Genomic DNA, 20,682 nt, shown 5'->3' with positions numbered 1-20,682 from the left:
GGGAGTCATGGCCCCGATTGCCCTCATTCAGGCACCCCTGATGTGATGCCTCCAAAGCCAGCCAGCCCTGCCTAGGCTGAAGCCATTCAACAGATCTGGCCCAAGCAAGGGAAGATGGGATCAGCTCAGGTGCATGCAGGCGGTGAGCAGGGCCCTCAGGAGGCCAGGGCAGGAAGTTGCAGGGAACGAATGATTTACATTTTAGCAAACACAAGCAGGGGGACAAGCTGGGAGCCTCCGTCTCCACCAGGCGCCAGATCACCATCCTCGTGGCCTGGATGTGCCACGTTGCAAACCTGGCGGCCTGGGCAGCCTGAAACCGGATCCAGGGCCATGGGGCTGGGAGGGCACCAGGCAGAGCCGAGGGACCTCTCCCCACATCACCAGAGAAGGAGCCACCTCAGGGCTGCCCAGGCCACGGGGGGTCCTGCCCTTGGAGGTCGGCACCACCCTGCTGGAGGTGTGGGTGGGGGTGAGACAAGGGGGGGCTCTGAGGGGCGGGGCCTCTGTCAGGTGCTATGGGGAAGGGGCGGGGCTCTATGGGGAAGGGGCGGGGCCTGTGTCAGGTGATATGGGGAAGGGGCGGGGCTCTATGGGGAAGGGGCGGGGCCTGTGTCAGGTGATATGGGGAGAGGCGGGGCTCTGAGGGGAAGGGGCGGGGCCTGTGTCAGGTGATATGGGGAAGGGGCGGGGCTCTGAGGGGAAGGGGCGGGGCTCTGTGGAGCAGGGCCTGTCAGGTGCTATGGGGAAGGGGCGGGGCTCTATGGGGAAGGGGCGGGGCCTGTGTCAGGTGATATGGGGAGAGGCGGGGCTCTGATGGAAGGGGCGGGGCTCTGTGGAGCAGGGGCTGTGTCAGGTGATATGGGGAGGGGCGGGGCTCTGAGGGGAAGGGGCGGGGCTCTGTGGAGCAGGGCCTGTGTCAGGTGATATGGGGAAGGGGCGGGGCTCTGAGGGGACGGGGCGGGGCTCTGTAGAGCGGGGCCTGTGGCAGAGGTTGAAGGTGGGGCGGAGCTTGTGGCGGGAGGGGGAAGGGGCGGAGCTTTGGTGGGCGGGGCTTGTCTCGAGCAGGGGTGGGGGCAGGGCATGGCCCAGAATCCGATTGGCCGCCGGGGCACCCGACCGCGCTCTCGCGAGGTTGTCGCGGGCAGGCGGGGCTCGGGCTCTTTCCGGCTCTCGCGAGAACACGGCGAGAGGCCCCGCTGCGCCTGCGCCAGACTCTGGAACGCAGCGGCTGTGGAGTGATGGGAGCGGGGAGGTGAGACCGGAAACGGCCCCGGGGACCCCTCCCCCCGCGCCGCGTCACCGGCTCCCGCTTCCCCCCGGTACCCTCCGCGTCACAGCTACGTCACGGGAGCCCCGGGGACTCCATCGCCGCGTCACCGACCCCCCCCGGGGATACCCCCCGTCACCGCCCCTCCCAACTCCCCTCCCCGCACGGGGGTTCCCTGCCCCCCCCGGGTGCCCCCCGTCACCGCCCCTCCCAACTCCCCTCCCCGCACGGGGGTTCCCTGCCCCCCCCGGGGATACCCCCCGTCACCGCCCCTCCCAACTCCCCTCCCCGCACGGGGGTTCCCTGCCCCCCCCGGGTGCCCCCCGTCACCGCCCCTCCCAACTCCCCCTCCCCGCACGGGGGTTCCCTGCCCCCCCCCGGGGATACCCCCCGTCACCGCCCCTCCCAACTCCCCCTCCCCGCACGGGGGTTCCCTGCCCCCCCCCGGGGATACCCCCCCGTCACCGCCCCTCCCAACTCCCCCTCCCCGCACGGGGGTTCCCTGCCCCCCCCGGGTGCCCCCCGTCACCGCCCCTCCCAACTCCCCCTCCCCGCACGGGGGTTCCCTGCCCCCCCCCGGGGATACCCCCCCGTCACCGCCCCTCCCAACTCCCCCTCCCCGCACGGGGGTTCCCTGCCCCCCCCGGGGATACCCCCCCGTCACCGCCCCTCCCAACTCCCCCTCCCCGCACGGGGGTTCCCTGCCCCCCCCGGGGATACCCCCCCGTCACCGCCCCTCCCAACTCCCCCTCCCCGCACGGGGGTTCCCTGCCCCCCCCGGGGATACCCCCCCGTCACCGCCCCTCCCAACTCCCCCTCCCCGCACGGGGGTTCCCTGCCCCCCCCGGGTGCCCCCCGTCACCGCCCCTCCCAACTCCCCCTCCCCGCACGGGGGTTCCCTGCCCCCCCCGGGGATACCCCCCCGTCACCCGCCCCTCCCAACTCCCCCTCCCCGCACGGGGGTTCCCTGCCCCCCCCGGGGATACCCCCCCGTCACCGCCCCTCCCAACTCCCCCTCCCCGCACGGGGGTTCCCTGCCCCCCCCCGGGGATACCCCCCCGTCACCGCCCCTCCCAACTCCCCCTCCCCGCACGGGGGTTCCCTGCCCCCCCCGGGTGCCCCCCGTCACCGCCCCTCCCAACTCCCCCTCCCCGCACGGGGGTTCCCTGCCCCCCCCCGGGGAAACCCCCCCGTCACCGCCCCTCCCAACTCCCCCTCCCCGCACGGGGGTTCCCTGCCCCCCCCGGGTGCCCCCCGTCACCGCCCCTCCCAACTCCCCCTCCCCGCACGGGGGTTCCCTGCCCCCCCCCGGGATACCCCCCGTCACCGCCCCTCCCAACTCCCCTCCCCGCACGGGGGTTCCCTGCCCCCCCGGGGATACCCCCCCGTCACCGCCCCTCCCAACTCCCCTCCCCGCACGGGGGTTCCCTGCCCCCCCCGGGTGCCCCCCGTCACCGCCCCTCCCAACTCCCCCTCCCCGCACGGGGGTTCCCTGCCCCCCCCCGGGGATACCCCCCGTCACCGCCCCTCCCAACTCCCCCTCCCCGCACGGGGGTTCCCTGCCCCCCCCGGGGATACCCCCCCGTCACCCGCCCCTCCCAACTCCCCCTCCCCGCACGGGGGTTCCCTGCCCCCCCCGGGTGCCCCCCGTCACCGCCCCTCCCAACTCCCCCTCCCCGCACGGGGGTTCCCTGCCCCCCCCGGGGATACCCCCCCGTCACCGCCCCTCCCAACTCCCCCTCCCCGCACGGGGGTTCCCTGCCCCCCCCCGGGGATACCCCCCCGTCACCGCCCCTCCCAACTCCCCCTCCCCGCACGGGGGTTCCCTGCCCCCCCCGGGGATACCCCCCCGTCACCGCCCCCTCCCAACTCCCCCTCCCCGCACGGGGGTTCCCTGCCCCCCCCCGGGGATACCCCCCCGTCACCGCCCCTCCCAACTCCCCCTCCCCGCACGGGGGTTCCCTGCCCCCCCCCGGGTGCCCCCCGTCACCGCCCCTCCCAACTCCCCCTCCCCGCACGGGGGTTCCCTGCCCCCCCCCGGGGATACCCCCCCGTCACCGCCCCTCCCAACTCCCCCTCCCCGCACGGGGGTTCCCTGCCCCCCCCGGGGATACCCCCCGTCACCGCCCCTCCCAACTCCCCCTCCCCGCACGGGGGTTCCCTGCCCCCCCCGGGGATACCCCCCCGTCACCGCCCCTCCCAACTCCCCCTCCCCGCACGGGGGTTCCCTGCCCCCCCCGGGTGCCCCCCGTCACCGCCCCTCCCAACTCCCCCTCCCCGCACGGGGGTTCCCTGCCCCCCCCGGGAAACCCCCCCGTCACCGCCCCTCCCAACTCCCCCTCCCCGCACGGGGGTTCCCTGCCCCCCCCCGGGGATACCCCCCCGTCACCGCCCCTCCCAACTCCCCCTCCCCGCACAGGGGTTCCCTGCCCCCCCCGGGGATACCCCCCGTCACCGCCCCTCCCAACTCCCCTCCCCGCACGGGGGTTCCCTGCCCCCCCGGGGATACCCCCCCGTCACCGCCCCTCCCAACTCCCCTCCCCGCACGGGGGTTCCCTGCCCCCCCCGGGTGCCCCCCCGTCACCGCCCCTCCCAGCTCCCCTCCCCGCACGGGGGTTCCCTGCCCCCCCCGGGGATACCCCCCGTCACCGCCCCTCCCAACTCCCCCTCCCCGCACGGGGGTTCCCTGCCCCCCCCGGGTGCCCCCCGTCACCGCCCCTCCCAACTCCCCCTCCCCGCACGGGGGTTCCCTGCCCCCCCCGGGGATACCCCCCGTCACCGCCCCTCCCAACTCCCCCTCCCCGCACGGGGGTTCCCTGCCCCCCCCGGGTGCCCCCCCGTCACCGCCCCTCCCAACTCCCCTCCCCGCACGGGGGTTCCCTGCCCCCCCGGGGATACCCCCCGTCACCGCCCCTCCCAACTCCCCCTCCCCGCACGGGGGTTCCCTGCCCCCCCCGGGATACCCCCCCGTCACCGCCCCTCCCAACTCCCCCTCCCCGCACGGGGGTTCCCTGCCCCCCCCGGGATACCCCCCCGTCACCGCCCCTCCCAACTCCCCTCCCCGCACGGGGGTTCCCTGCCCCCCCCCCGCCGCCGGCCTCCCGCCTCCGCAGCAGGTGCGCAGAGTCCAGGGATTCAAAGCTGGGGAGGCACAAACAGGGGCTGGGGGTGGACCCCCCCTTCCCGTATTGCTGGGTCCTGGTTATGGGGGGGGGTCACATGCAGATGCTGAGAGATCCAATGTGTGGTGGAAATGTTCACAGGGGAGGGGAGGGTGTCCTGGCTGTGGGGGCTGAGGGCGTGGATTGGGGAGGGGAGGGTGTCCTGGCTGTGGGGGCTGAGGGCGTGGATTGGGGAGGGGAGGGTGTCCTGGCTGTGGGGGCTGAGGGCGTGGATTGGGGAGGGGAGGGTGTCCTGGCTGTGGGGGCTGAGGGTGTGGATTGGGGAGGGGAGGGTGTCCTGGCTGTGGGGGCTGAGGGCGTGGATAGAGGAGGGGAGGGTGTCCTGGCTATGGGGGCTGAGGGCGTGGATTGAGGAGGGGAGGGTGTCCTGGCTATGGGGGCTGAGGGCGTGGATTGGGGAGGGGAGGGTGTCCTGGCTATGGGGGCTGAGGGCGTGGATTGGGGAGGTGAGGGTGTCATGGCTATGGAGGCTGAGGGCGTGGATTGGGGAGGGGAGGGTGCCCTGGCTATAGGGGCTGAGGGCGTGGATTGGGGAGGGGAGGGTGTCCTGGCTGTGGTGGGGGTGATGGGGTAGGTATTGATGCGGGCAGGAGAGTGTCCTGGCTTTAGTGGTCAGGTAGGTAAGACTGAGAGCCACTGGCTGGAGTGTAGCTCTGGTGTGTGTGGGGGGGAGTGATTCTCAGGGCCTCCCCATCTCTGTCTCTCTCCCCACAGATGCCCCGTCACTGCTCTGCTACCGGCTGCTGCACCCGGGACACCCGCGAGACCCGCAATCGAGGCATCTCCTTCCATCGGTAAGAACTACCCTGGCCCTGCTTCCTCCCCACAATCTCCCCTTACAACCAGGCCTTCCGTCCTCCTCTCCCTGAGGGGAAAGTGTAAGGGGACAGCCAGGTACACTGAACGACAGTAAGTGTAATGCCAGCAGAAAGGAAATACTTTCCCAGCACAGCCAGCCTGCGTAACTTCCTGCCACAAGGACTCAGTCATTATCATCAAAGCTTGTTGCTCCAAAACCACAGCTGAGACCTGGTGTGATCAAGGAATCGCTGAGGAGTTAGGACCAATTTTCTCTTGTAGGCAGGTTATTCCAGAGCTGTCCACTAGGGAGTATATTGCCTCTTCTTCTAAAGCAGCTGGGGTCTGTCGGAGACAGGATGCTGGGCTAGAGAGACCTTTGGTCTGATCCAGTCTGGCTGGTCCTACGTCCCATCTCCAGTGGATCATTTGGAGGTGGTGTTCCTTTTTCTTCTTCGTACCTAGAGGACATTAGCATCTCTGGGTTGAAAACTCCTGGGAGGAGGTTGTTCTTGGATCTGCCTTTGCCCCTCCTTGTGGCGGTTGAACCCCTGCCCCGGCCCATGCCTCTCCCGGGAGCTGAACGGTGCCATCTCTGTCCTCGCAGGCTGCCCAAGAAGGACAACCCACGGCGCAGCATGTGGCTGGAGAACTGTCAGCGCAAGGACCCGAGTGGCCAGGGCCCCTGGAATCCAGCCTCTGACTACATCTACTTCTGCTCCAAGCACTTCGAAAAGAGCTGCTTCGAGATGGTGGGGATCAGGTGGGTGCAGGAGGCTGAGCTAACAGCCAGGGATGCCCAGCTCTGTGCCTCGAAGCTGGGTGGTGCTAGCTTGGGAGATGAGCTTTTTCACCAGGTCTCCATAACTGTGCCAGCAGCTGCCCCTGGCGTCCCAGCTTGGGTGGAGGGGTGGAGAAGAACAGCGCCACCAGTCACATAAATGCCTGGTTCAGATCCTCTCCCCTCTGGGAGGGTGGGTTGGACCATGTGGAGCCCTGTCCTGAACCCTCTTCATCTGCCCTCTGGAAGTATGGACTGATCCATACGGTTCCCCTAATCCTGACATACCTCCTCCTACCCGTGGGAAGATGGACTGGTCTGTACAGTTCCCCCTAGTCCTGGCATGTACCCCCAAAGATGGACTGGTCCATGTGGTTCCCTCTAGTCCAGATGCCCCCCCTAGTGAAGATAGACTGGTCTGTACGGGTCCCCATAGGTCAGATGCCCTCACCCTCCCCTCCCTGTGAGGATGGACTGGGCCATACAGTTTCCCCACCGTCCAGTCCAGACACAGCCCCTCTATCCAGGAAGGTGAACTGGTCTGTATGGTCCCACTGGTCCAGATGCCCTTACACTCCCTGTGAGGAGGGACTGATCTCAATGGTTTCCCCTAGTCTAGACACTCCCCTTGTCCCGCGAAAGTGAGCTGGTCTATTCTCTCCCCCAGCCCCCGTGCATCCGCATCCCATCTCCCTCTCCCTGTGAGGACTGAAGGACAGTGTGTCTCCCCTGAGATCTAGAGTTGAATTAAGGCCTGTTTGTCACAGTTCCTTGGCCCCATTTTGCAATGAATTCTGTTGAAATGCAGTTCCAGTTTGTTACAGCAGCTCTCTCGATGCAGGGGCTTGCTAGCGAGCGAAAGAATGCATGGGGTGGGGGTTTGACGTTAATGGTTTTGAGAACATAAAAGTAGTGGGGGTTTATTGTAAGGTGGGTTAAACGTACCCGCAACCACTTACCCACATGAGTAAAGTCATCCCACAGATGCATGATAGGACAAAGAGCTCATCAGCGCCAGAAAGTTAACCGGGTGAGGTGTGAATGTAACGCCCTGTAACTAATGTACAATAACTATCGGCAAGTCACGGGCCTCAGGGCAGGGGAGAATGGATGAAATGCTCTGGCCGGTGCTAGATGGGAGGTCAGAGTAGATGATCTTCCGGCCTAAAAAAATCTATGAATGTGGAACCCCCAGGGCTGGCTGTGTGGATCCAATCGTGGGATCCAATCAGGGCCTTAAGCGCCTGAATAAAACATGGTGTGGTTCAGAGACTAAGGGATTTGCGAGAGAGAGGGTAAAAATGTCAGACTGCTGCTTATTTCGAAACCCACATGCAGGTGACCACAAATTAAGTCCTGGTCTACACTTACTAGCTACATGGCTCAGGGGTGTGAAAAATTCACACCATCGGGTGCCGTAGTTAAGCTGCCCTACGCCCCGGTGTGGACATGGCTAGGTCAACAGAAGAATTCTCTTGGGGAGGTGGATCACCCGCCTCTCCATCAAAACAGGAAGCGTCTACACTGCTGCTGCGCTGCCCATAGTGTAGCCCCGGCCTAAGACAGACCGACTGGTAAACTGAAAACCGTATGCCCCAAAGTCAGAGCCTCATCTTGGCGTAGTGGTTCCTAGAGGGCAAAGAGCCATTTAAAAATATTCCCAGGCCAGCAAAGAGACACCCAGCTAAGCTAGTGGAACAGCGTTCCCATCCAAGAGTCCCCGTGCCAGGAGAGCTTCCTCCCAAGGCGATGGGGTTCTCCCCAAGCCAGCTGGGCCGGGGGCAGCTCATGCCTGCTGATGTCTCTCCACAGCGGCTACCACCGGCTCAAGGAGGGGGCCGTCCCTACCGTCTTCGAGTCCTTCTCCAAAGCGCGCCGGGCAGCGAAGGTGAGGGCTTCCCGGCAGAAGGGTGATGACCCCAAGGCTGCCAGGGCCTGGAGGAAGTGGAGGTGAGTGCCCGCCCTGTAGATGGTCTGCTGGGCTGGGTCGTGGGGTGAGGGGCTGGGATGTGCCAAGGCAAAGCACATGGAGCAAGGGGTGTGCAGGCTGGGTTGTGGATCAGAAGGGCCCGGTCTGCCCCCATGAGACTGATGGGGGCCCAGCCGTGGCAGGGGGCAATGGGTCAGAATGAGGAGCTGAAACTGGCTCTGCTGGACTGTGTGCATTGGAGACCAGATCTGTGGGGCAGGGAGCGGGGTCAAGGTCTGGAGTGGGTGGGGCAGCCCTGCATGTTATCTCCTGGGCTAGATTTGAGGGGGCGGGGTCAGGATCGGGGGGTGGGGAGAACTAGGGCTGTCCCTGTATGTTGACCGCAGGCTCGGTTGGGGTGGGGCTATCTTGGGGGCGGGGTCAGGGTGTAGGTGGGCGGGGCTGGGGCTGCCTAAGGTTTGGATTGGGGGTCAGGGGCTGAGGGGGGTTGGGATGGTCTATTGCTCTGGGGCTCTGCTCTGCCTGCCCCCTGCAGTGCGTTGTGGGATGGGCTCTTTCCCCTCAGACGCGATCCAGGCCAAGGGGAGCAGGACTCCCCAGCCAATGCGGAGATCTCGTGCTTCCCGGAGGAGGAGGAGTCTGAGCTGGCCACGCCCGCGGCCGCCCCCACCACTGAGCACCGCAGCCTGCCCGGGCCGCTCCCCCAGGAGGCGGAGCTAGAGGATCAGCATGACGTCATCCTGGCCAGCCTGTCGGACATCCTCCTGGAGTACCCGGCCGTGGCCACGGGGCAGGAGGCGGCCACAGCCACACCAGCACTCCCAGAGACAGAGGCACCCACGCTCCCAGAGACAGAGACAGACGCCCCCTCAGAGGCCCCCATGTCGCCCGCCCCGGAGCCGCCCCGCCCCGTCTCCCCGTCTTTCTACATGCTGCGCCTGCCGCCCCCGGCCGGCGCCTACATCCAGAGCGAGCACAGCTACCAGGTGGGCAGCGCCCTTCTGTGGAAGCGGCGCGCAGAGGCAGCCCTGGAGGCCCTGGACCGGGTCCAGCGGCAGCTGCAGGCCTGCAAGCGGCGAGAACAGCGGCTGCGGCTGCGCATCTGCGAGTTGCAGCGGGAGCGGCGGGCAGCCCCAGACATGCGGCGCCAGCTCAAGGAGCACCTCCAGGTCTTCGAGCTGCAGCTGCTGCGCGACCTGGAGTGAGCCTGGGACTGCGCTCAGGGGCCATCTGTGTGTAGGGCAGGGGGGCTTCACTCCACCCCAGAGGGACTGCATGGGACTCGGGCCTCCGCCCAGGCACAAAGCCCTGGGCTCTGTCGCTCGGCCACGGGCTGAGCTCACTCCCTGCCCACGAAACGTGGCAGGCAAGGGCTGCAGACACAGACCTTGTGACAGCACTTCTCTGCCCACCACTCCCGCCCTGACCTCCACCTCTGTGCCAGGGAGGCGGATTGATGGGGGTTGTAAATAAAGATCTTGTTTTATGTGGGGGTGATGATCCCGGAGTGTGCACAGCCTGATGTGAGTGTGGCTGCGGGATCAGTCCCAGGGTGGGCAGTGCCCCCAGTGTGCATGTGCCCATTGCCCCCAGGGCAGTTGTGGGTTCAGTCCCAGGGCAGGCACTTCCCCTGCTGTGCGTGTGGTCATTGACCCAGGGGAGCTGCTGGGTCGGTCCCAGGGCGGGCAGTGCCCCTGGTGTGTGTGTGCCCATTGCCCCAGGGGAGCTGTGGGGTAGGTGCTAGGGCAGGCACTGCCCCTGGTGTGCATGTGCCTGTTGCCCCTGGGGGAGCTGCGGGGTCGGTTCCAGGGCATGCACTGCCTCTGGTGTGCGTGTGCCTGTTGCCCCTGGGGGAGCTGCGGGGTCGGTTCCAGGGCAGGCTCTGCCACTGTACGTGTGCCCTATGGCCATGAGCACCTCAGCTCCATGCCTACGATTTTCCCCCTGCATCCATTCCCCCTTGACTTTGGGGTTCCCTTAGTCTCACCGGACCAGAATCCCAGCTTGCCCAGGCTCTGCTACTTGATCCCCCCACACTCCCCATGCTGGCTGCCAGAGGCCTGCTGTTGGCATGGTGGGGGCTGGGGAGGGGGTTGATGCCACCTATGTGATCGTCCCCTGCCCTCTGACAGGCCAAGCACCAGAACTGCGAATGCGCTGAGCTCCCAGCTGAGAGAGAAAATGAGGGGCATGAAACGGGCCACATGGCAGCGAAGATGGAGTACTGGGGGACTTGATAACCAGCTGGTGTGAATACCCCTAGCAAACAGAACAGTGTTGGGTTACACCAGCTGCGGATCTGGCCCCACTGAATCGGGGCCGGTTGACACCAGCCGTGGTTTTTTTTTTCACATGTAATTACGAAATGACGAGTTCAGGACTAAACTGTCACAAGCACCGACGTGTTCTCTGTCTATAAAACATGCCCCCCGTTGCTCACCACCCGTGAGGCCCAGCAAGCGCAGCAAATAGTGCCACGGCCACGGCGGCCTTCTCTGTGGCCCAGGGGTGGCCTGTGCAGGGAAGCTCGGGGGTGGGGGGCCCTGCTGGATTCCCCACCTGAACCACTGGCTCCCTTGTGCGCTGTAACTGCCCCAGATGGACAGCAGCACCCGGAGTACCCCAGCATGAGAGATGGAGGAGGTAGACGATCAGGAGGAACATACCTGGACAGCGGTCCAGGCCTGGGACTGGCCTAGGTAATTAAGTTCCCTAGTAGGTACCATGGGGGGCATCTTTCTTAGGGCTGAACCTCCCTTTCCTGTTTGGGGTGTGGGTCAGGCACAACCAGGGAGAGTCGGGACATCCCTTCTCCCCAGGCCATGGATGTGTGGGAGAGGTCCTGGTTTCTCTGGGGGTGGGGAAGAGATCCAAGCAGCCTCCTAGTTCTTCCCAAAATGTCCCTCAATGTCTCAGAGCAAGGTGGCGTTTTCACCTGGGGATCCAGCCCCATTGGCCCCAGCAGGAGTCAATGGAGCAGACCCCCAGCAGAGGGTCAGTTGGCCACAGTTCCTTTTAGGTCACCATCACTCAGCAGCCCAGGCTGATGAGCTGGACAGGGCAGGGGCAGTCGGACCCAGAGCGATGTCAGTAGAGCAACCGACAACCCAGAGCCACCCCAGGACCTTGTCCTGGCTTAGCCTTCACTGGATGAGCAGGAGCATTACACAGAGCTGCACAGATGCCATGTGAGGGATGGTCTCTGCCCCAGTTGACATGCACCAGGCAGAGGTGTGGGACGGGAGCATCAGCATCTCCATTCTACAGAGGAGAAAGCAAGGCACAGAGAGATTGAGGCGCTAGGCTGGCACTCGAACCCAGCTCTCAGCACCACCTTCTGCCAGCTGAGAGACCCAGCTCACGTTTCCCAGCATCCAAGAATTCTCTCAGAGCCGAGCTGGGAATCGGGGACAGCGAGCTTGGGGCCCCCGGCTCCTCCCGTGAAGGCTCAGTCAGACAACTGTCCCTCGTTTCAAGGTCCTAAAGTTGCATCCACGTGACACCATGTCACTGATGGTTGGGAACTCTTTTGATCCGGAATGGAGGGGTCCTGGCCCCGGGGGTTATCTACACTGAAGGGGACACATCTGTGATAGATCTCGGGGTGCCCAGCACTGTGACCCATCTCTAGCAAAAGGGGATAGTTTGTGGTAGCCAGGTTTCATCTCGACTCCACCAGCCCTTCCACCACCCAAGGACTCTCCTCTGGGCAGTGCCTGCCCCAACTTCACTTTGCATGATAACAGGAGCACCCTGAGTCCCTTTGCCCTCTTATATCCAGCCCCTGGCACAGGCTACTCATAGAAATTCCAGATCCTCTGCCCCCAGGCCTACCCCAGTTTTGCCTTCAGCCACCGCTCCTGTAAACCACACTGCACTGACAATGCAACAGAGGAGTTTATTTAGGAAGAAGTAAAGATTTAGCTAGGAGTGCGAGGAAGTGGTGGAAACAGTTACGCCACACAGCAAAATCACAGGGTGCGGAGGGTCTGATAGCTAGTTTCCTTTCCTTGCTAATAAAGTAAGTTTCCCCCCAACACCCTCCGTGCAAGTAAAAGTTCAGTCTGTTGCAGGGCTGCCTGGGGATTTCCTCTGTGAATGCATCCAGAGTGCATTTCCCTCTGTGATATGCTGAAAACAGCCTTTTTATCCTATTCGCCAGCAGGGCAAACCTCTGCCTAGTGGTAATATTCCTTTTTTTAACCTTCCGGTGGTTTCATTTGATAGTTCGCGCTGACCGGTGATTTCCTGTTCAAAATCTTGGTATTGTGCCAAACTAAACAACTAAGCCTTGCATTGCATCACCAGCTAAGGAGGGGGAGCGGGAGGGAGACAACTCCCCTGGCCAAGTGGGCCATCGCCGAGATATTATCCCCCTGGGTCTAATTTCTTCTCCAAGTCCATAAAGCATACGGTCAAGATCAAAACATTATCCCTTAAATGTCACCTGTACATGCATCTCACAATGATTTTGAATCTTGACAAATTACGAGTGTTCTGTAGGTACTTTTCTCATTACACTTTCTGGATTAATATCCTTGGTACAGTGAGTTTGTCAGGTCTCAGGTGAGAGCTGTTTGCAAAGAAGGGGACCTTTCGCCAATGGTTTATGTTTCAGCGTCGCATTAGGGCTGAGAGGAAGTTTTCCATCAAGTGCTTTTTTTAGACAGAAAATTGTTGGGTTTTTTTCCTTTTCTGAAACATTTTTTTTTCACCAAAAGAGCCTGTTGGTGAAATGTAATTTTTTTCAGCAAAAACATGACTGCTTGGAAAATGGAATATTTCAATTCAGAAATGCTGCAGGGATGGCTTATGGGGATTGTAGTTTGGTTGTCTCATGTCCCCATTCTCCTCTATAGACTGGTCTCTCCATTTGGAACTACATCTCCCATGATGAACTACAGCATAGCATTCCCATTATGCACCACCTCTGTGCCCAAGAGGAGAGACCACAGTGCTTCATGGGAGATGTAGTCTGACGAGAGACCAACCTATAGAGGAGAATGGCCACATGAGGCAACATGATGGCATTTCAGAATCGAAATATTTAGGGGTTTTAGCCAAAATTTTTCATCAATTGGTGAAATTTTTTTCACCATGTGGCTGAAAGTTTCCAGCATTAAAATTTTCACCAAGCAAAATTGAAATTTTCTGTTGAAAAGTCAGAGAAAACAAAAAAAATCCACTTTCAAGGTAACTTTCTGAGGACAAATTTAGCTGAAAACAAAACACTTTTGTTTCATCAATATTTTCCGTGGGAAATGTAACCAAAATTGAAAATTTTTCACATCCAACGCTATTGTCTCTGGAAAATTAAGGGTAAAAGGAAAAATTTCTGTTCAATTGATGTTTTCCGTGGAAAGTTTAGATAGGAACAAAAATTTTCTCTTTCACTGAAATTTTCTGTGGAAAGTGTAGATGAAAAGGAATATTTATGGTTCCATCTATGTGTTCTGTGGAAAAATTAGGGGAAAAAAGACAAATTTTCTCTCTTGCCAACATGTTCTTTGGAAACTTCAGACAAAAAATTAAAAAATTCAGTTCTGTTGACATTTTCTGTGGAAAATTTAGGCAAAAAAAAATTCTAATCCCCTTTTTTCCCCCGCTGCAGAAAATTAAAACAGAAATGTTCTGAGGAAACCCCCTTGTTTCCCAACCAGCTCTCACCCCACGACGTCCCAAGTACCTCCTCATTTTAGGTCCACATTTGGGTAGCATGGCCTATTGGCCACACTTAGGACTTCTTGGTCAATCCAGCCCTGTGCATCAGCTTGGCCACGGCCCCCTTGACCTCCTTGTTCCTCAGAGTGTAGATGAGTGGGTTGAGGGCCGGCGTGACCACAATATAGAAAACAGCAATGTGCTTGTCCCAGTCGGGGGCGGTGCCGGAGCGGGGCCTCATGTACATGGAGATGACGGTGCCATAGAAGATAGCCACCACGGCCAGGTGGGAGGCGCAGGTGGAGAACACTTTGCGTCGCCCAGCAGCCACCTGTCCTCGCAGCACGGAGGCCAGGATGAGGCCATAGGAGGCCAGGATGACGGCCAGCGGGAGCAGCAGGATGAGCACGGCTGCCCCGAAGACCACAGCCTCGGTGAGGTGTGTGTCAGTGCAGGCCAGCTCCAGCACCACCGGCAGCTCACAGAAGAAGTGGTTGACCCGGTTGGGCCCACAGAAGGGCAGCCACAGGGTGCAGGCCACGTTGACCACCGAGAGGAGGAACCCAGCAGCCCAGGAGGACAAGGCCAGTGCCCAGCAACGGCCCCACCCCATAAGGGCGGTGTAACGCAGCGGCCAGCACACAGCAACGAAGCGGTCGTAGGCCATGGCGGCCAGCAGGATGGCCTCGGTGCTCCCGAGCGAGAGGGCAAGGTACATCTGGGCGGCGCAGCGAGCGAAGGGGATGGATTTGCTGCGAGTCAGGAGGTGGGCCAGAGCCTGGGGGATGGTGCAGCTGGTGTAGCAGATCTCCAGGAAGGAGAGGTGGCTGAGGAAAAAGTACATGGGGGTGTGGAGGCATGAGTCGGCCCACACCAGGCCCACGATCAGCAGGTTGCCCGCCAGGGTGGCCAGGTAAGTGGCCAGGATGGCCGCAAATAGGAGGCGCTGCGTCCGCAGCCGGCCAGACAGACCCACCAGGATGAACTCAGAGACTGAGGTGCGGTTCTCATCCTCCATCACCTCCATCCGCCTGCAGGGAGAGAGAGCAGGGGGATAACATAGGCTGGGTTGTGGGACAGGCCCAACGGGCTGGGCTACGCCGGAGTCAATCCAGAGTCACATCTGACTGCACAGAGGGCAGGGCTGGATTCTGATCTCAGTCCCCTGAGGTCAATCTGAATTTCAGGGGCAACTCCAGATTGACCACAGGGGGACTGAGGTCAGAATCCAGCCCTGCACCCATTGCTGTCAGGGGTGACTCCGAGCAGGGATCTGTACCTGCCCCCACCCCCACCTCCCAGGAGAATGCCCTACTTACTGGGCTATTAGCAAGTCTCTCTCTCTCCCCACCCTCCTTCCCTTATCCTGCACTTGCAAAATATGTTTGTCAAATCTTTTTAAACTTCCTAGTCATTAAAGATCCCCTGGAACATCCCGTCCCCCACTCCCACTCACAGCCCAGATTCCTAGCCACTCTCGGCTGGTTTCTCCATCACTTCCTGTCCCAAACTCTTGCCATAGTGTTGCTTTATGCTGTTAAAGAGCCACTGTGCTCCACCCCAGAGGTGGCTGCAGCTCAGCACCAGTTGAGGGGTCCCTGTATAACCAGCCCCTGTGCCCCACCTCAGATCCCACGTCCCCTGCCTGCCCAGAGTGATTTGCTGGGCATGGAGCTCTGCACAGAAGCTGCGGATGGGATGTTCAGAAGCCTCCAACAATTGGACAAGACACCGGTAAGGCCTCACCTGTAATACTGTGTCCAACTCCCCCGTGTTCGAGAAGGAGGATTCCGACCGGACAGGAGCTGGGATGAGCAGGAGACGATGCCCTGATCTCCTGAGAACGAACTGGCAGAACTGGGCCCGTTTAGGCTGGAATGCAGGCTGAGAGGGGCACCGATAGGTCTATCAATCCATTTGCAAGGTGAACACCCAGAGGGGGACAAGCGACTGAAGCAGAATTTTTCATACTGCTAAACGTGAACGCAGATGTCCAGGAACAAAGAAACGAGGCTGTGTTGTATGCACCGGGTGGGGGGCTCTCTCCTGGGGAGCAGGGACGCTGACAAAGATTCAGGGGGTCATGGCACCTAATCAGCTGAACATGAGCTCCCAGTATGGCCAGAGGAGCCAGTGCAATCCTGGAGTGTGCAAAGAGCAATCTCAAGTAGGCACAGAGAGGTTATTTTACCCCTGGATCTGGCCCTGGGGCCATCACCGCTGGGATCCGGTGTCCAGTTCTGGTGCCCACCATTCAAGAAGGAGGCTGATAAATCAGAGAGGGGGTCAGAGAAGAGCCAGGAGAATGATTCAAGGATTAGAAAACCTGCCTGAGAGTGATAAACTCCAGGAACTCAAAGAGAAGGTCCAGGGGGTTCTTGATCCCAGTCTATAAGTGTCTACAGAGAACAAATATTTCATAACGGGCTCTTCAATCTAGCAGACAATGGCTTTAAGTTGAAGCTAGACAAATTCAGACTTGAAACAAGACGTCTATTTGGAACAGGGAGAGTAATTAACCATCGGAACAACTCGCCATGAGCGTGGTGGATTCTCCATCACTAGCAATTTTCAAACTGGATGTTTCCCTGAAATTCTTTGGGGGCTGTTCTCTGGCCTGAGTTATACAGGAGGTCAGACTAGATGATCACATTGGTCCCTTCTGGCCTTGGGATCTATGATTCTAGGAAGTTTAGACTTGAAATTAGAGGAAGGTTTCTAACCATTAGAGGAGAGAAGTTCTGGAACAGCCTTCCAAGGGGAGTAGTGGGAGAAAAAGACCTATCTGGCTTCAAGACTAAGCTTGATAAGTTTATGGAGGGGATGGTATGATGGGATAGCCTAATTTTGGCAATTAATTTGGCAATTGATCTTTGATTATCAGCAGGTAAATATGCCCAGTGGTCTGTGATGGGATGTTAGATGAGATGGGATCTGAGTTACTGCAGAGAATTCTTTCCTGGGTGCTGGCTGGTGAGTCTTGCCCACATGCTCAGGGTTTAGCCATATTTGGGGTGGGGAAGGAATTTTCCTCCAGGGCAGATTGGCAGAGGTCCTGGAGGTTTTTCGCCTTCCTCTGCAGCGTGGGGCACAGGTCATTTGCTGGAGGATTCTCTGCACCTTGAGGTCTTCAAACCACAATTTGAGGACTTCAGTAACTCAGACATAGGTTAGGGGTTTGTTACAGGAGTGGGTGGGTGAGATTCTGTGGCCTGCATTGTGCAGGAGGTCAGACTAGATGATTATAACGGTCCCTTTTGACCTTAAAGTCTATGAATCTGTGAAGGATGATGTGGCCCAAGGGCAAATGGGGATATGCTGACCGGGAGCCATGTGAGGCTGGAAACCAGACGCAGGGCAGGTTTTGGAGCAGCCTCGCAAGAGGAAGAGGTGAAGGCAAGACAACAAACCAGAGCTTGATGAGTTTCTGCCCCACAAACTTTACTCAGGTTAAAATAATGATGAAGATGCAGGAGCTTGGCTTTTAATGGAGGTTAGTAGCTCTGATCAAACTCCAGCCACCCTAGGATACAGCTACACTGCAGGGGTGTTCCTAGAGTGGGCTAGCCTGAAATGCTAGTGAAGACAGGGCAGGCATGACAGGAGTTCATGCCTATGGTCCCTGATGGTAACATACTAGGAGCATAAGCTTTTTTTGATAGTGACAATAATCATAGAATCTCAGGGTTGGAAGGGACCTTAGGAGGTTCTAGTCTAACCCCCTGCTCAAAGCAGGGTTAATCCCCAGACAAATTTTTGTCCCAGATCCCTAAATGACCTCCTCAAGGGCTGACCTCACAACCCTGGGTTTAGTAGACCAATGCTCAAACCACTGAGCTATCCCTCCCTCATACACAATCATTGGACTGGAAGGGACCTCGAGAGGTCATCAAGTCCAGTCCTCTGCACTCATAGCAGGACCAAGCACCCTGTTTAGCCCAGTGTCCTGGCTGCATTTCTATGTAACTCAGGTTATGAACACACCTTTTATTGTGTCTCCTTAGTCTCACGCACGCCAGGCAGGCAAAACTCACGAGCCAGACCTCAGAACGATCCCCTGGTCAGCTTTCAACCCAGGAGATTGGTTTTATCAAAGGAACCACCGGCGAGTCGTTTCTTTGCCTCCAAGGTTTGTGCTCAGGCCACGATTTCCAGCTTCACTCCTCAACTAGAAGGGTCCGAAGCCAACTCTTTTATTTAAACATAAGCCAAGCGTTTCCCGTGACTGCCTGACCCCAGTGGCTGGGCCTTTGAGAGAAACACTAGACAGCAGGAGGCTCAGCAGCATGGCTCATGTAGGACAGGAGCTCCTGGGGCGAGTCAAGCCCCTGCGATAGCCGACAGTCCTAGTGTCCTGTTTGGTGAATTTATCACGCTCCACCTTCAAACCAGTTTGGTTGTTTGCCCCCAACTTCTCCTATCCCAGAACCTCCCTATGATGGAGGTTCTCCAGCCTTCTCATTTCCAGCCTCTGTTTATTCCTGGCCAGCTCATCCCCATTTGTCTGTGGGCCAATAGCTCTTCTCCCTTCCTGCCATTCACCCCCATGTCCCCTCCCAGCCTGCATTTTACCAAGCTCTTTCGGTCTCCGTCCATAGACTCCAAGGCCAGATCAGACCCGTTGTGACCATCGAATCTGATCTCCCTTCTAGCACGGATTGGAAAACGGCCCGCAAAATAATTCCCAGGCCTGATCATTTAGAAGAAGAGCCCGTCTCGATTAAAAAATTGTCAGTGATGGAGAATCCACTACCAAACCTTGGGAACTGGTTGCGATGGTGAGTTCCCCTTGCGGTTAAAAATTTGCACCTTCTCTCTAGCTTCCACTTCCAGCCATTGGACAGTGTTAACCCTTCCTCTGCTAGGTTGACGAGCCCATTCCTGAATATTTGTTCCCCATGGAGATACTTACAGACTCGGATCAAGTCACCCCGAAGCGTCTCTTTGTTCAGCTAACTACGCTGAACTCCTGGAGTCTCACGTTCTCAAATCCTTTCACCATTCACATGGCTTTTCTCTGACCCCACTCCAGTATATTGTAAGAAGGTGTAGTGGATGGGCTGTTTTTCTAAAAGCTCACCTCTGGTTCAGACAGGAATTAATTCAGGGTTGTTCTCCAGCCTGTGCCATCCAGGGGATCAGACTAGAGGATCACAACAGTCCCTTCTGGCCATGGGGTCTATGAATCCTCTCAGAATGCCATGGGATAAGAACATAAGAAGAACATAAGAACGACCATACTGGGTCAGACCAAAGGTCCATCTAGCCCAGTATCCTGTCTACTGACAGTGGCCAATGCCAGGTGCCCCAGAGGGAGTGAACCTAACAGACAATGATCAAGTGATCTCTCTCCTGCCATCCATCTCCATCCTCTGACAAACAGAGGCTAGGGACACCATTCCTTACCCATCCTGGCTAATAGCCATTTATAGACTTAATCACTATGAATTTATCCAGTTCCCTTTTAAATGCTGTTATAGTCCTAGCCTTCACAACCTCCTCAGGCAAGGAGTTCCACAAGTTGACTGTGCGCTGCATGAAGAAGAACTTCCTTTTATTTGTTTTAAACCTGCTGCCCATTAATTTTATTTGGTGACCCCTAGTTCTTATATTATGGGAATAAGTAAATAACTTTTCCTTATCCACTTTCTCCAAACCACTCACAGGAGTGGCGCCAGGGTTTTTGGCACCCTAGGCGGGGGTCCTTCTGCGCTCCCGGTCGGCAGCAAATCTGCGGCGGAGGGGTCCTTCCGCGCTCCAGGTCTTCAGGGCACTTCAGCGGCGGGTCCCGGAGCGAGTGAAGGACCCGCTGCAGAATTCCCACCAAAGACCCGGAGCGTGGAAGGACCCCCCGCCGCCGAATTGCCTCCAAGAGTGGCAAAATGCCGCCCCTCCAAATCCTAGCGCCCTAGGCGACTGCCTAGGTCGCCTAAATGGAAGCGTCAGCCCTGACCACTCATGATTTTATATACCTCTATCATATCCCCCCTTAGTCTCCTCTTTTCCAAGCTGAAGAGTCCTAGTGTCTTTAATCTTTCCTCACATGGGACCCTCTCCAAACCCCTAATCATTTCTGTTGCCCTTTTCTGAACCTTTTCTAGTGCCAGTATATCTTTTTTGAGATGAGGAGACCACATCTGCACGCAGTATTCGAGATGTGGGCGTATCATGGATTTATATAAGGGCAATAATATATTCTCAGTCTTATTCTCTATCCCCTTTTTAATGATTCCTAACATCCTGTTTGCTTTGTTGACTGCCTCTGCACACTGCGTGGACATCTTCAAAGAACTATCCATGAAGACGCCAAGATCTTTTTCCTGACTCGTTGTAGCTAAATTAGCCCCCATCATATTGTATGTATAGTTGGGGTTATTTTTTCCAATGTGCGTTACTTTTACATTTATCCACATTAAATTTCATTTGCCATTTTGTTGCCCAATCACTTAGTTTTGTGAGATCTTTTTGAAGTTCTTCACAGTCTGCTTTGGTCTTAACTATCTTGAGCAGTTTAGTATTATCTGCAAACTTTGCCACCTCACTGTTTACCCCTTTCTCCAGATCATTTATGAATAAGTTGAATAGGATTGGTCCTAGTACTGACCCTTGGTGAACACCACTAGTTACCCCTCTCCATTCTGAGAATTTACCATTAATTCCTACCCTTTGTTCCCCGTCTTTTAACCAGTTCTCAATCCATGAAAGGACCTTCCGTTTTATCCCATGACAGTTTAATTTACGTAACAGCCTTTGGTGAGGGACTTTGTCAAACGTCCAAGTACACTATGTCCACTGGATTCCCCTTGTCCATGTTTGTTGACCCCTTCAAAGAACTCTAATAGATTAGTAAGACACGATTTCCCTTTACAGAAACCATGTTGACTATTGCTCAACAGTTTATGTTTTTCTATGTGTCTGACAATTTTATTCTTAACTATTGTTTCGACTAATTTGCCCAGTACCGACATTAGATTTACCAGTCTGTAATTGCCGGGATCACCTCTAGAGCCCTTTTTTAAATATTAATGTTACATTAGCTAATTTCCAGTCATTGGGTACC

At 58.4% G+C, this 20,682-nt stretch overlaps 2 protein-coding genes across 2 annotated transcripts; one reads left to right on the top strand and one right to left on the bottom strand.

Moving 5' to 3' along the window:
* The first annotated feature begins 1,108 nt into the window (after positions 1–1,108).
* Positions 1,109–9,447, top strand: THAP7 (THAP domain containing 7). Its single transcript, XM_050927614.1, has 5 exons — positions 1,109–1,255; positions 5,167–5,246; positions 5,858–6,013; positions 7,844–7,981; positions 8,527–9,447. Exons 2-5 carry the CDS (start codon positions 5,167–5,169, stop codon positions 9,164–9,166), a joined length of 1,014 nt encoding a protein of 337 aa, XP_050783571.1. The 5' UTR covers positions 1,109–1,255; the 3' UTR covers positions 9,167–9,447.
* A 4,248-nt stretch (positions 9,448–13,695) lies between these two features.
* Positions 13,696–14,640, bottom strand: LOC127036930 (olfactory receptor 2D2-like). Its single transcript, XM_050928215.1, has one exon. It carries the CDS (start codon positions 14,638–14,640, stop codon positions 13,696–13,698), a length of 945 nt encoding a protein of 314 aa, XP_050784172.1.
* Positions 14,641–20,682: the final 6,042 nt, after the last annotated feature.

The sequence above is a fragment of the Gopherus flavomarginatus genome, chromosome 18 (genome assembly GCF_025201925.1).
Source record: "Gopherus flavomarginatus isolate rGopFla2 chromosome 18, rGopFla2.mat.asm, whole genome shotgun sequence".
In the NCBI taxonomy this organism is placed as follows: domain Eukaryota; kingdom Metazoa; phylum Chordata; order Testudines; family Testudinidae; genus Gopherus; species Gopherus flavomarginatus.
The sequence above is the reverse complement of the archived record's forward strand: the minus strand, read 5'-3'. Positions and strand labels throughout refer to the sequence as shown.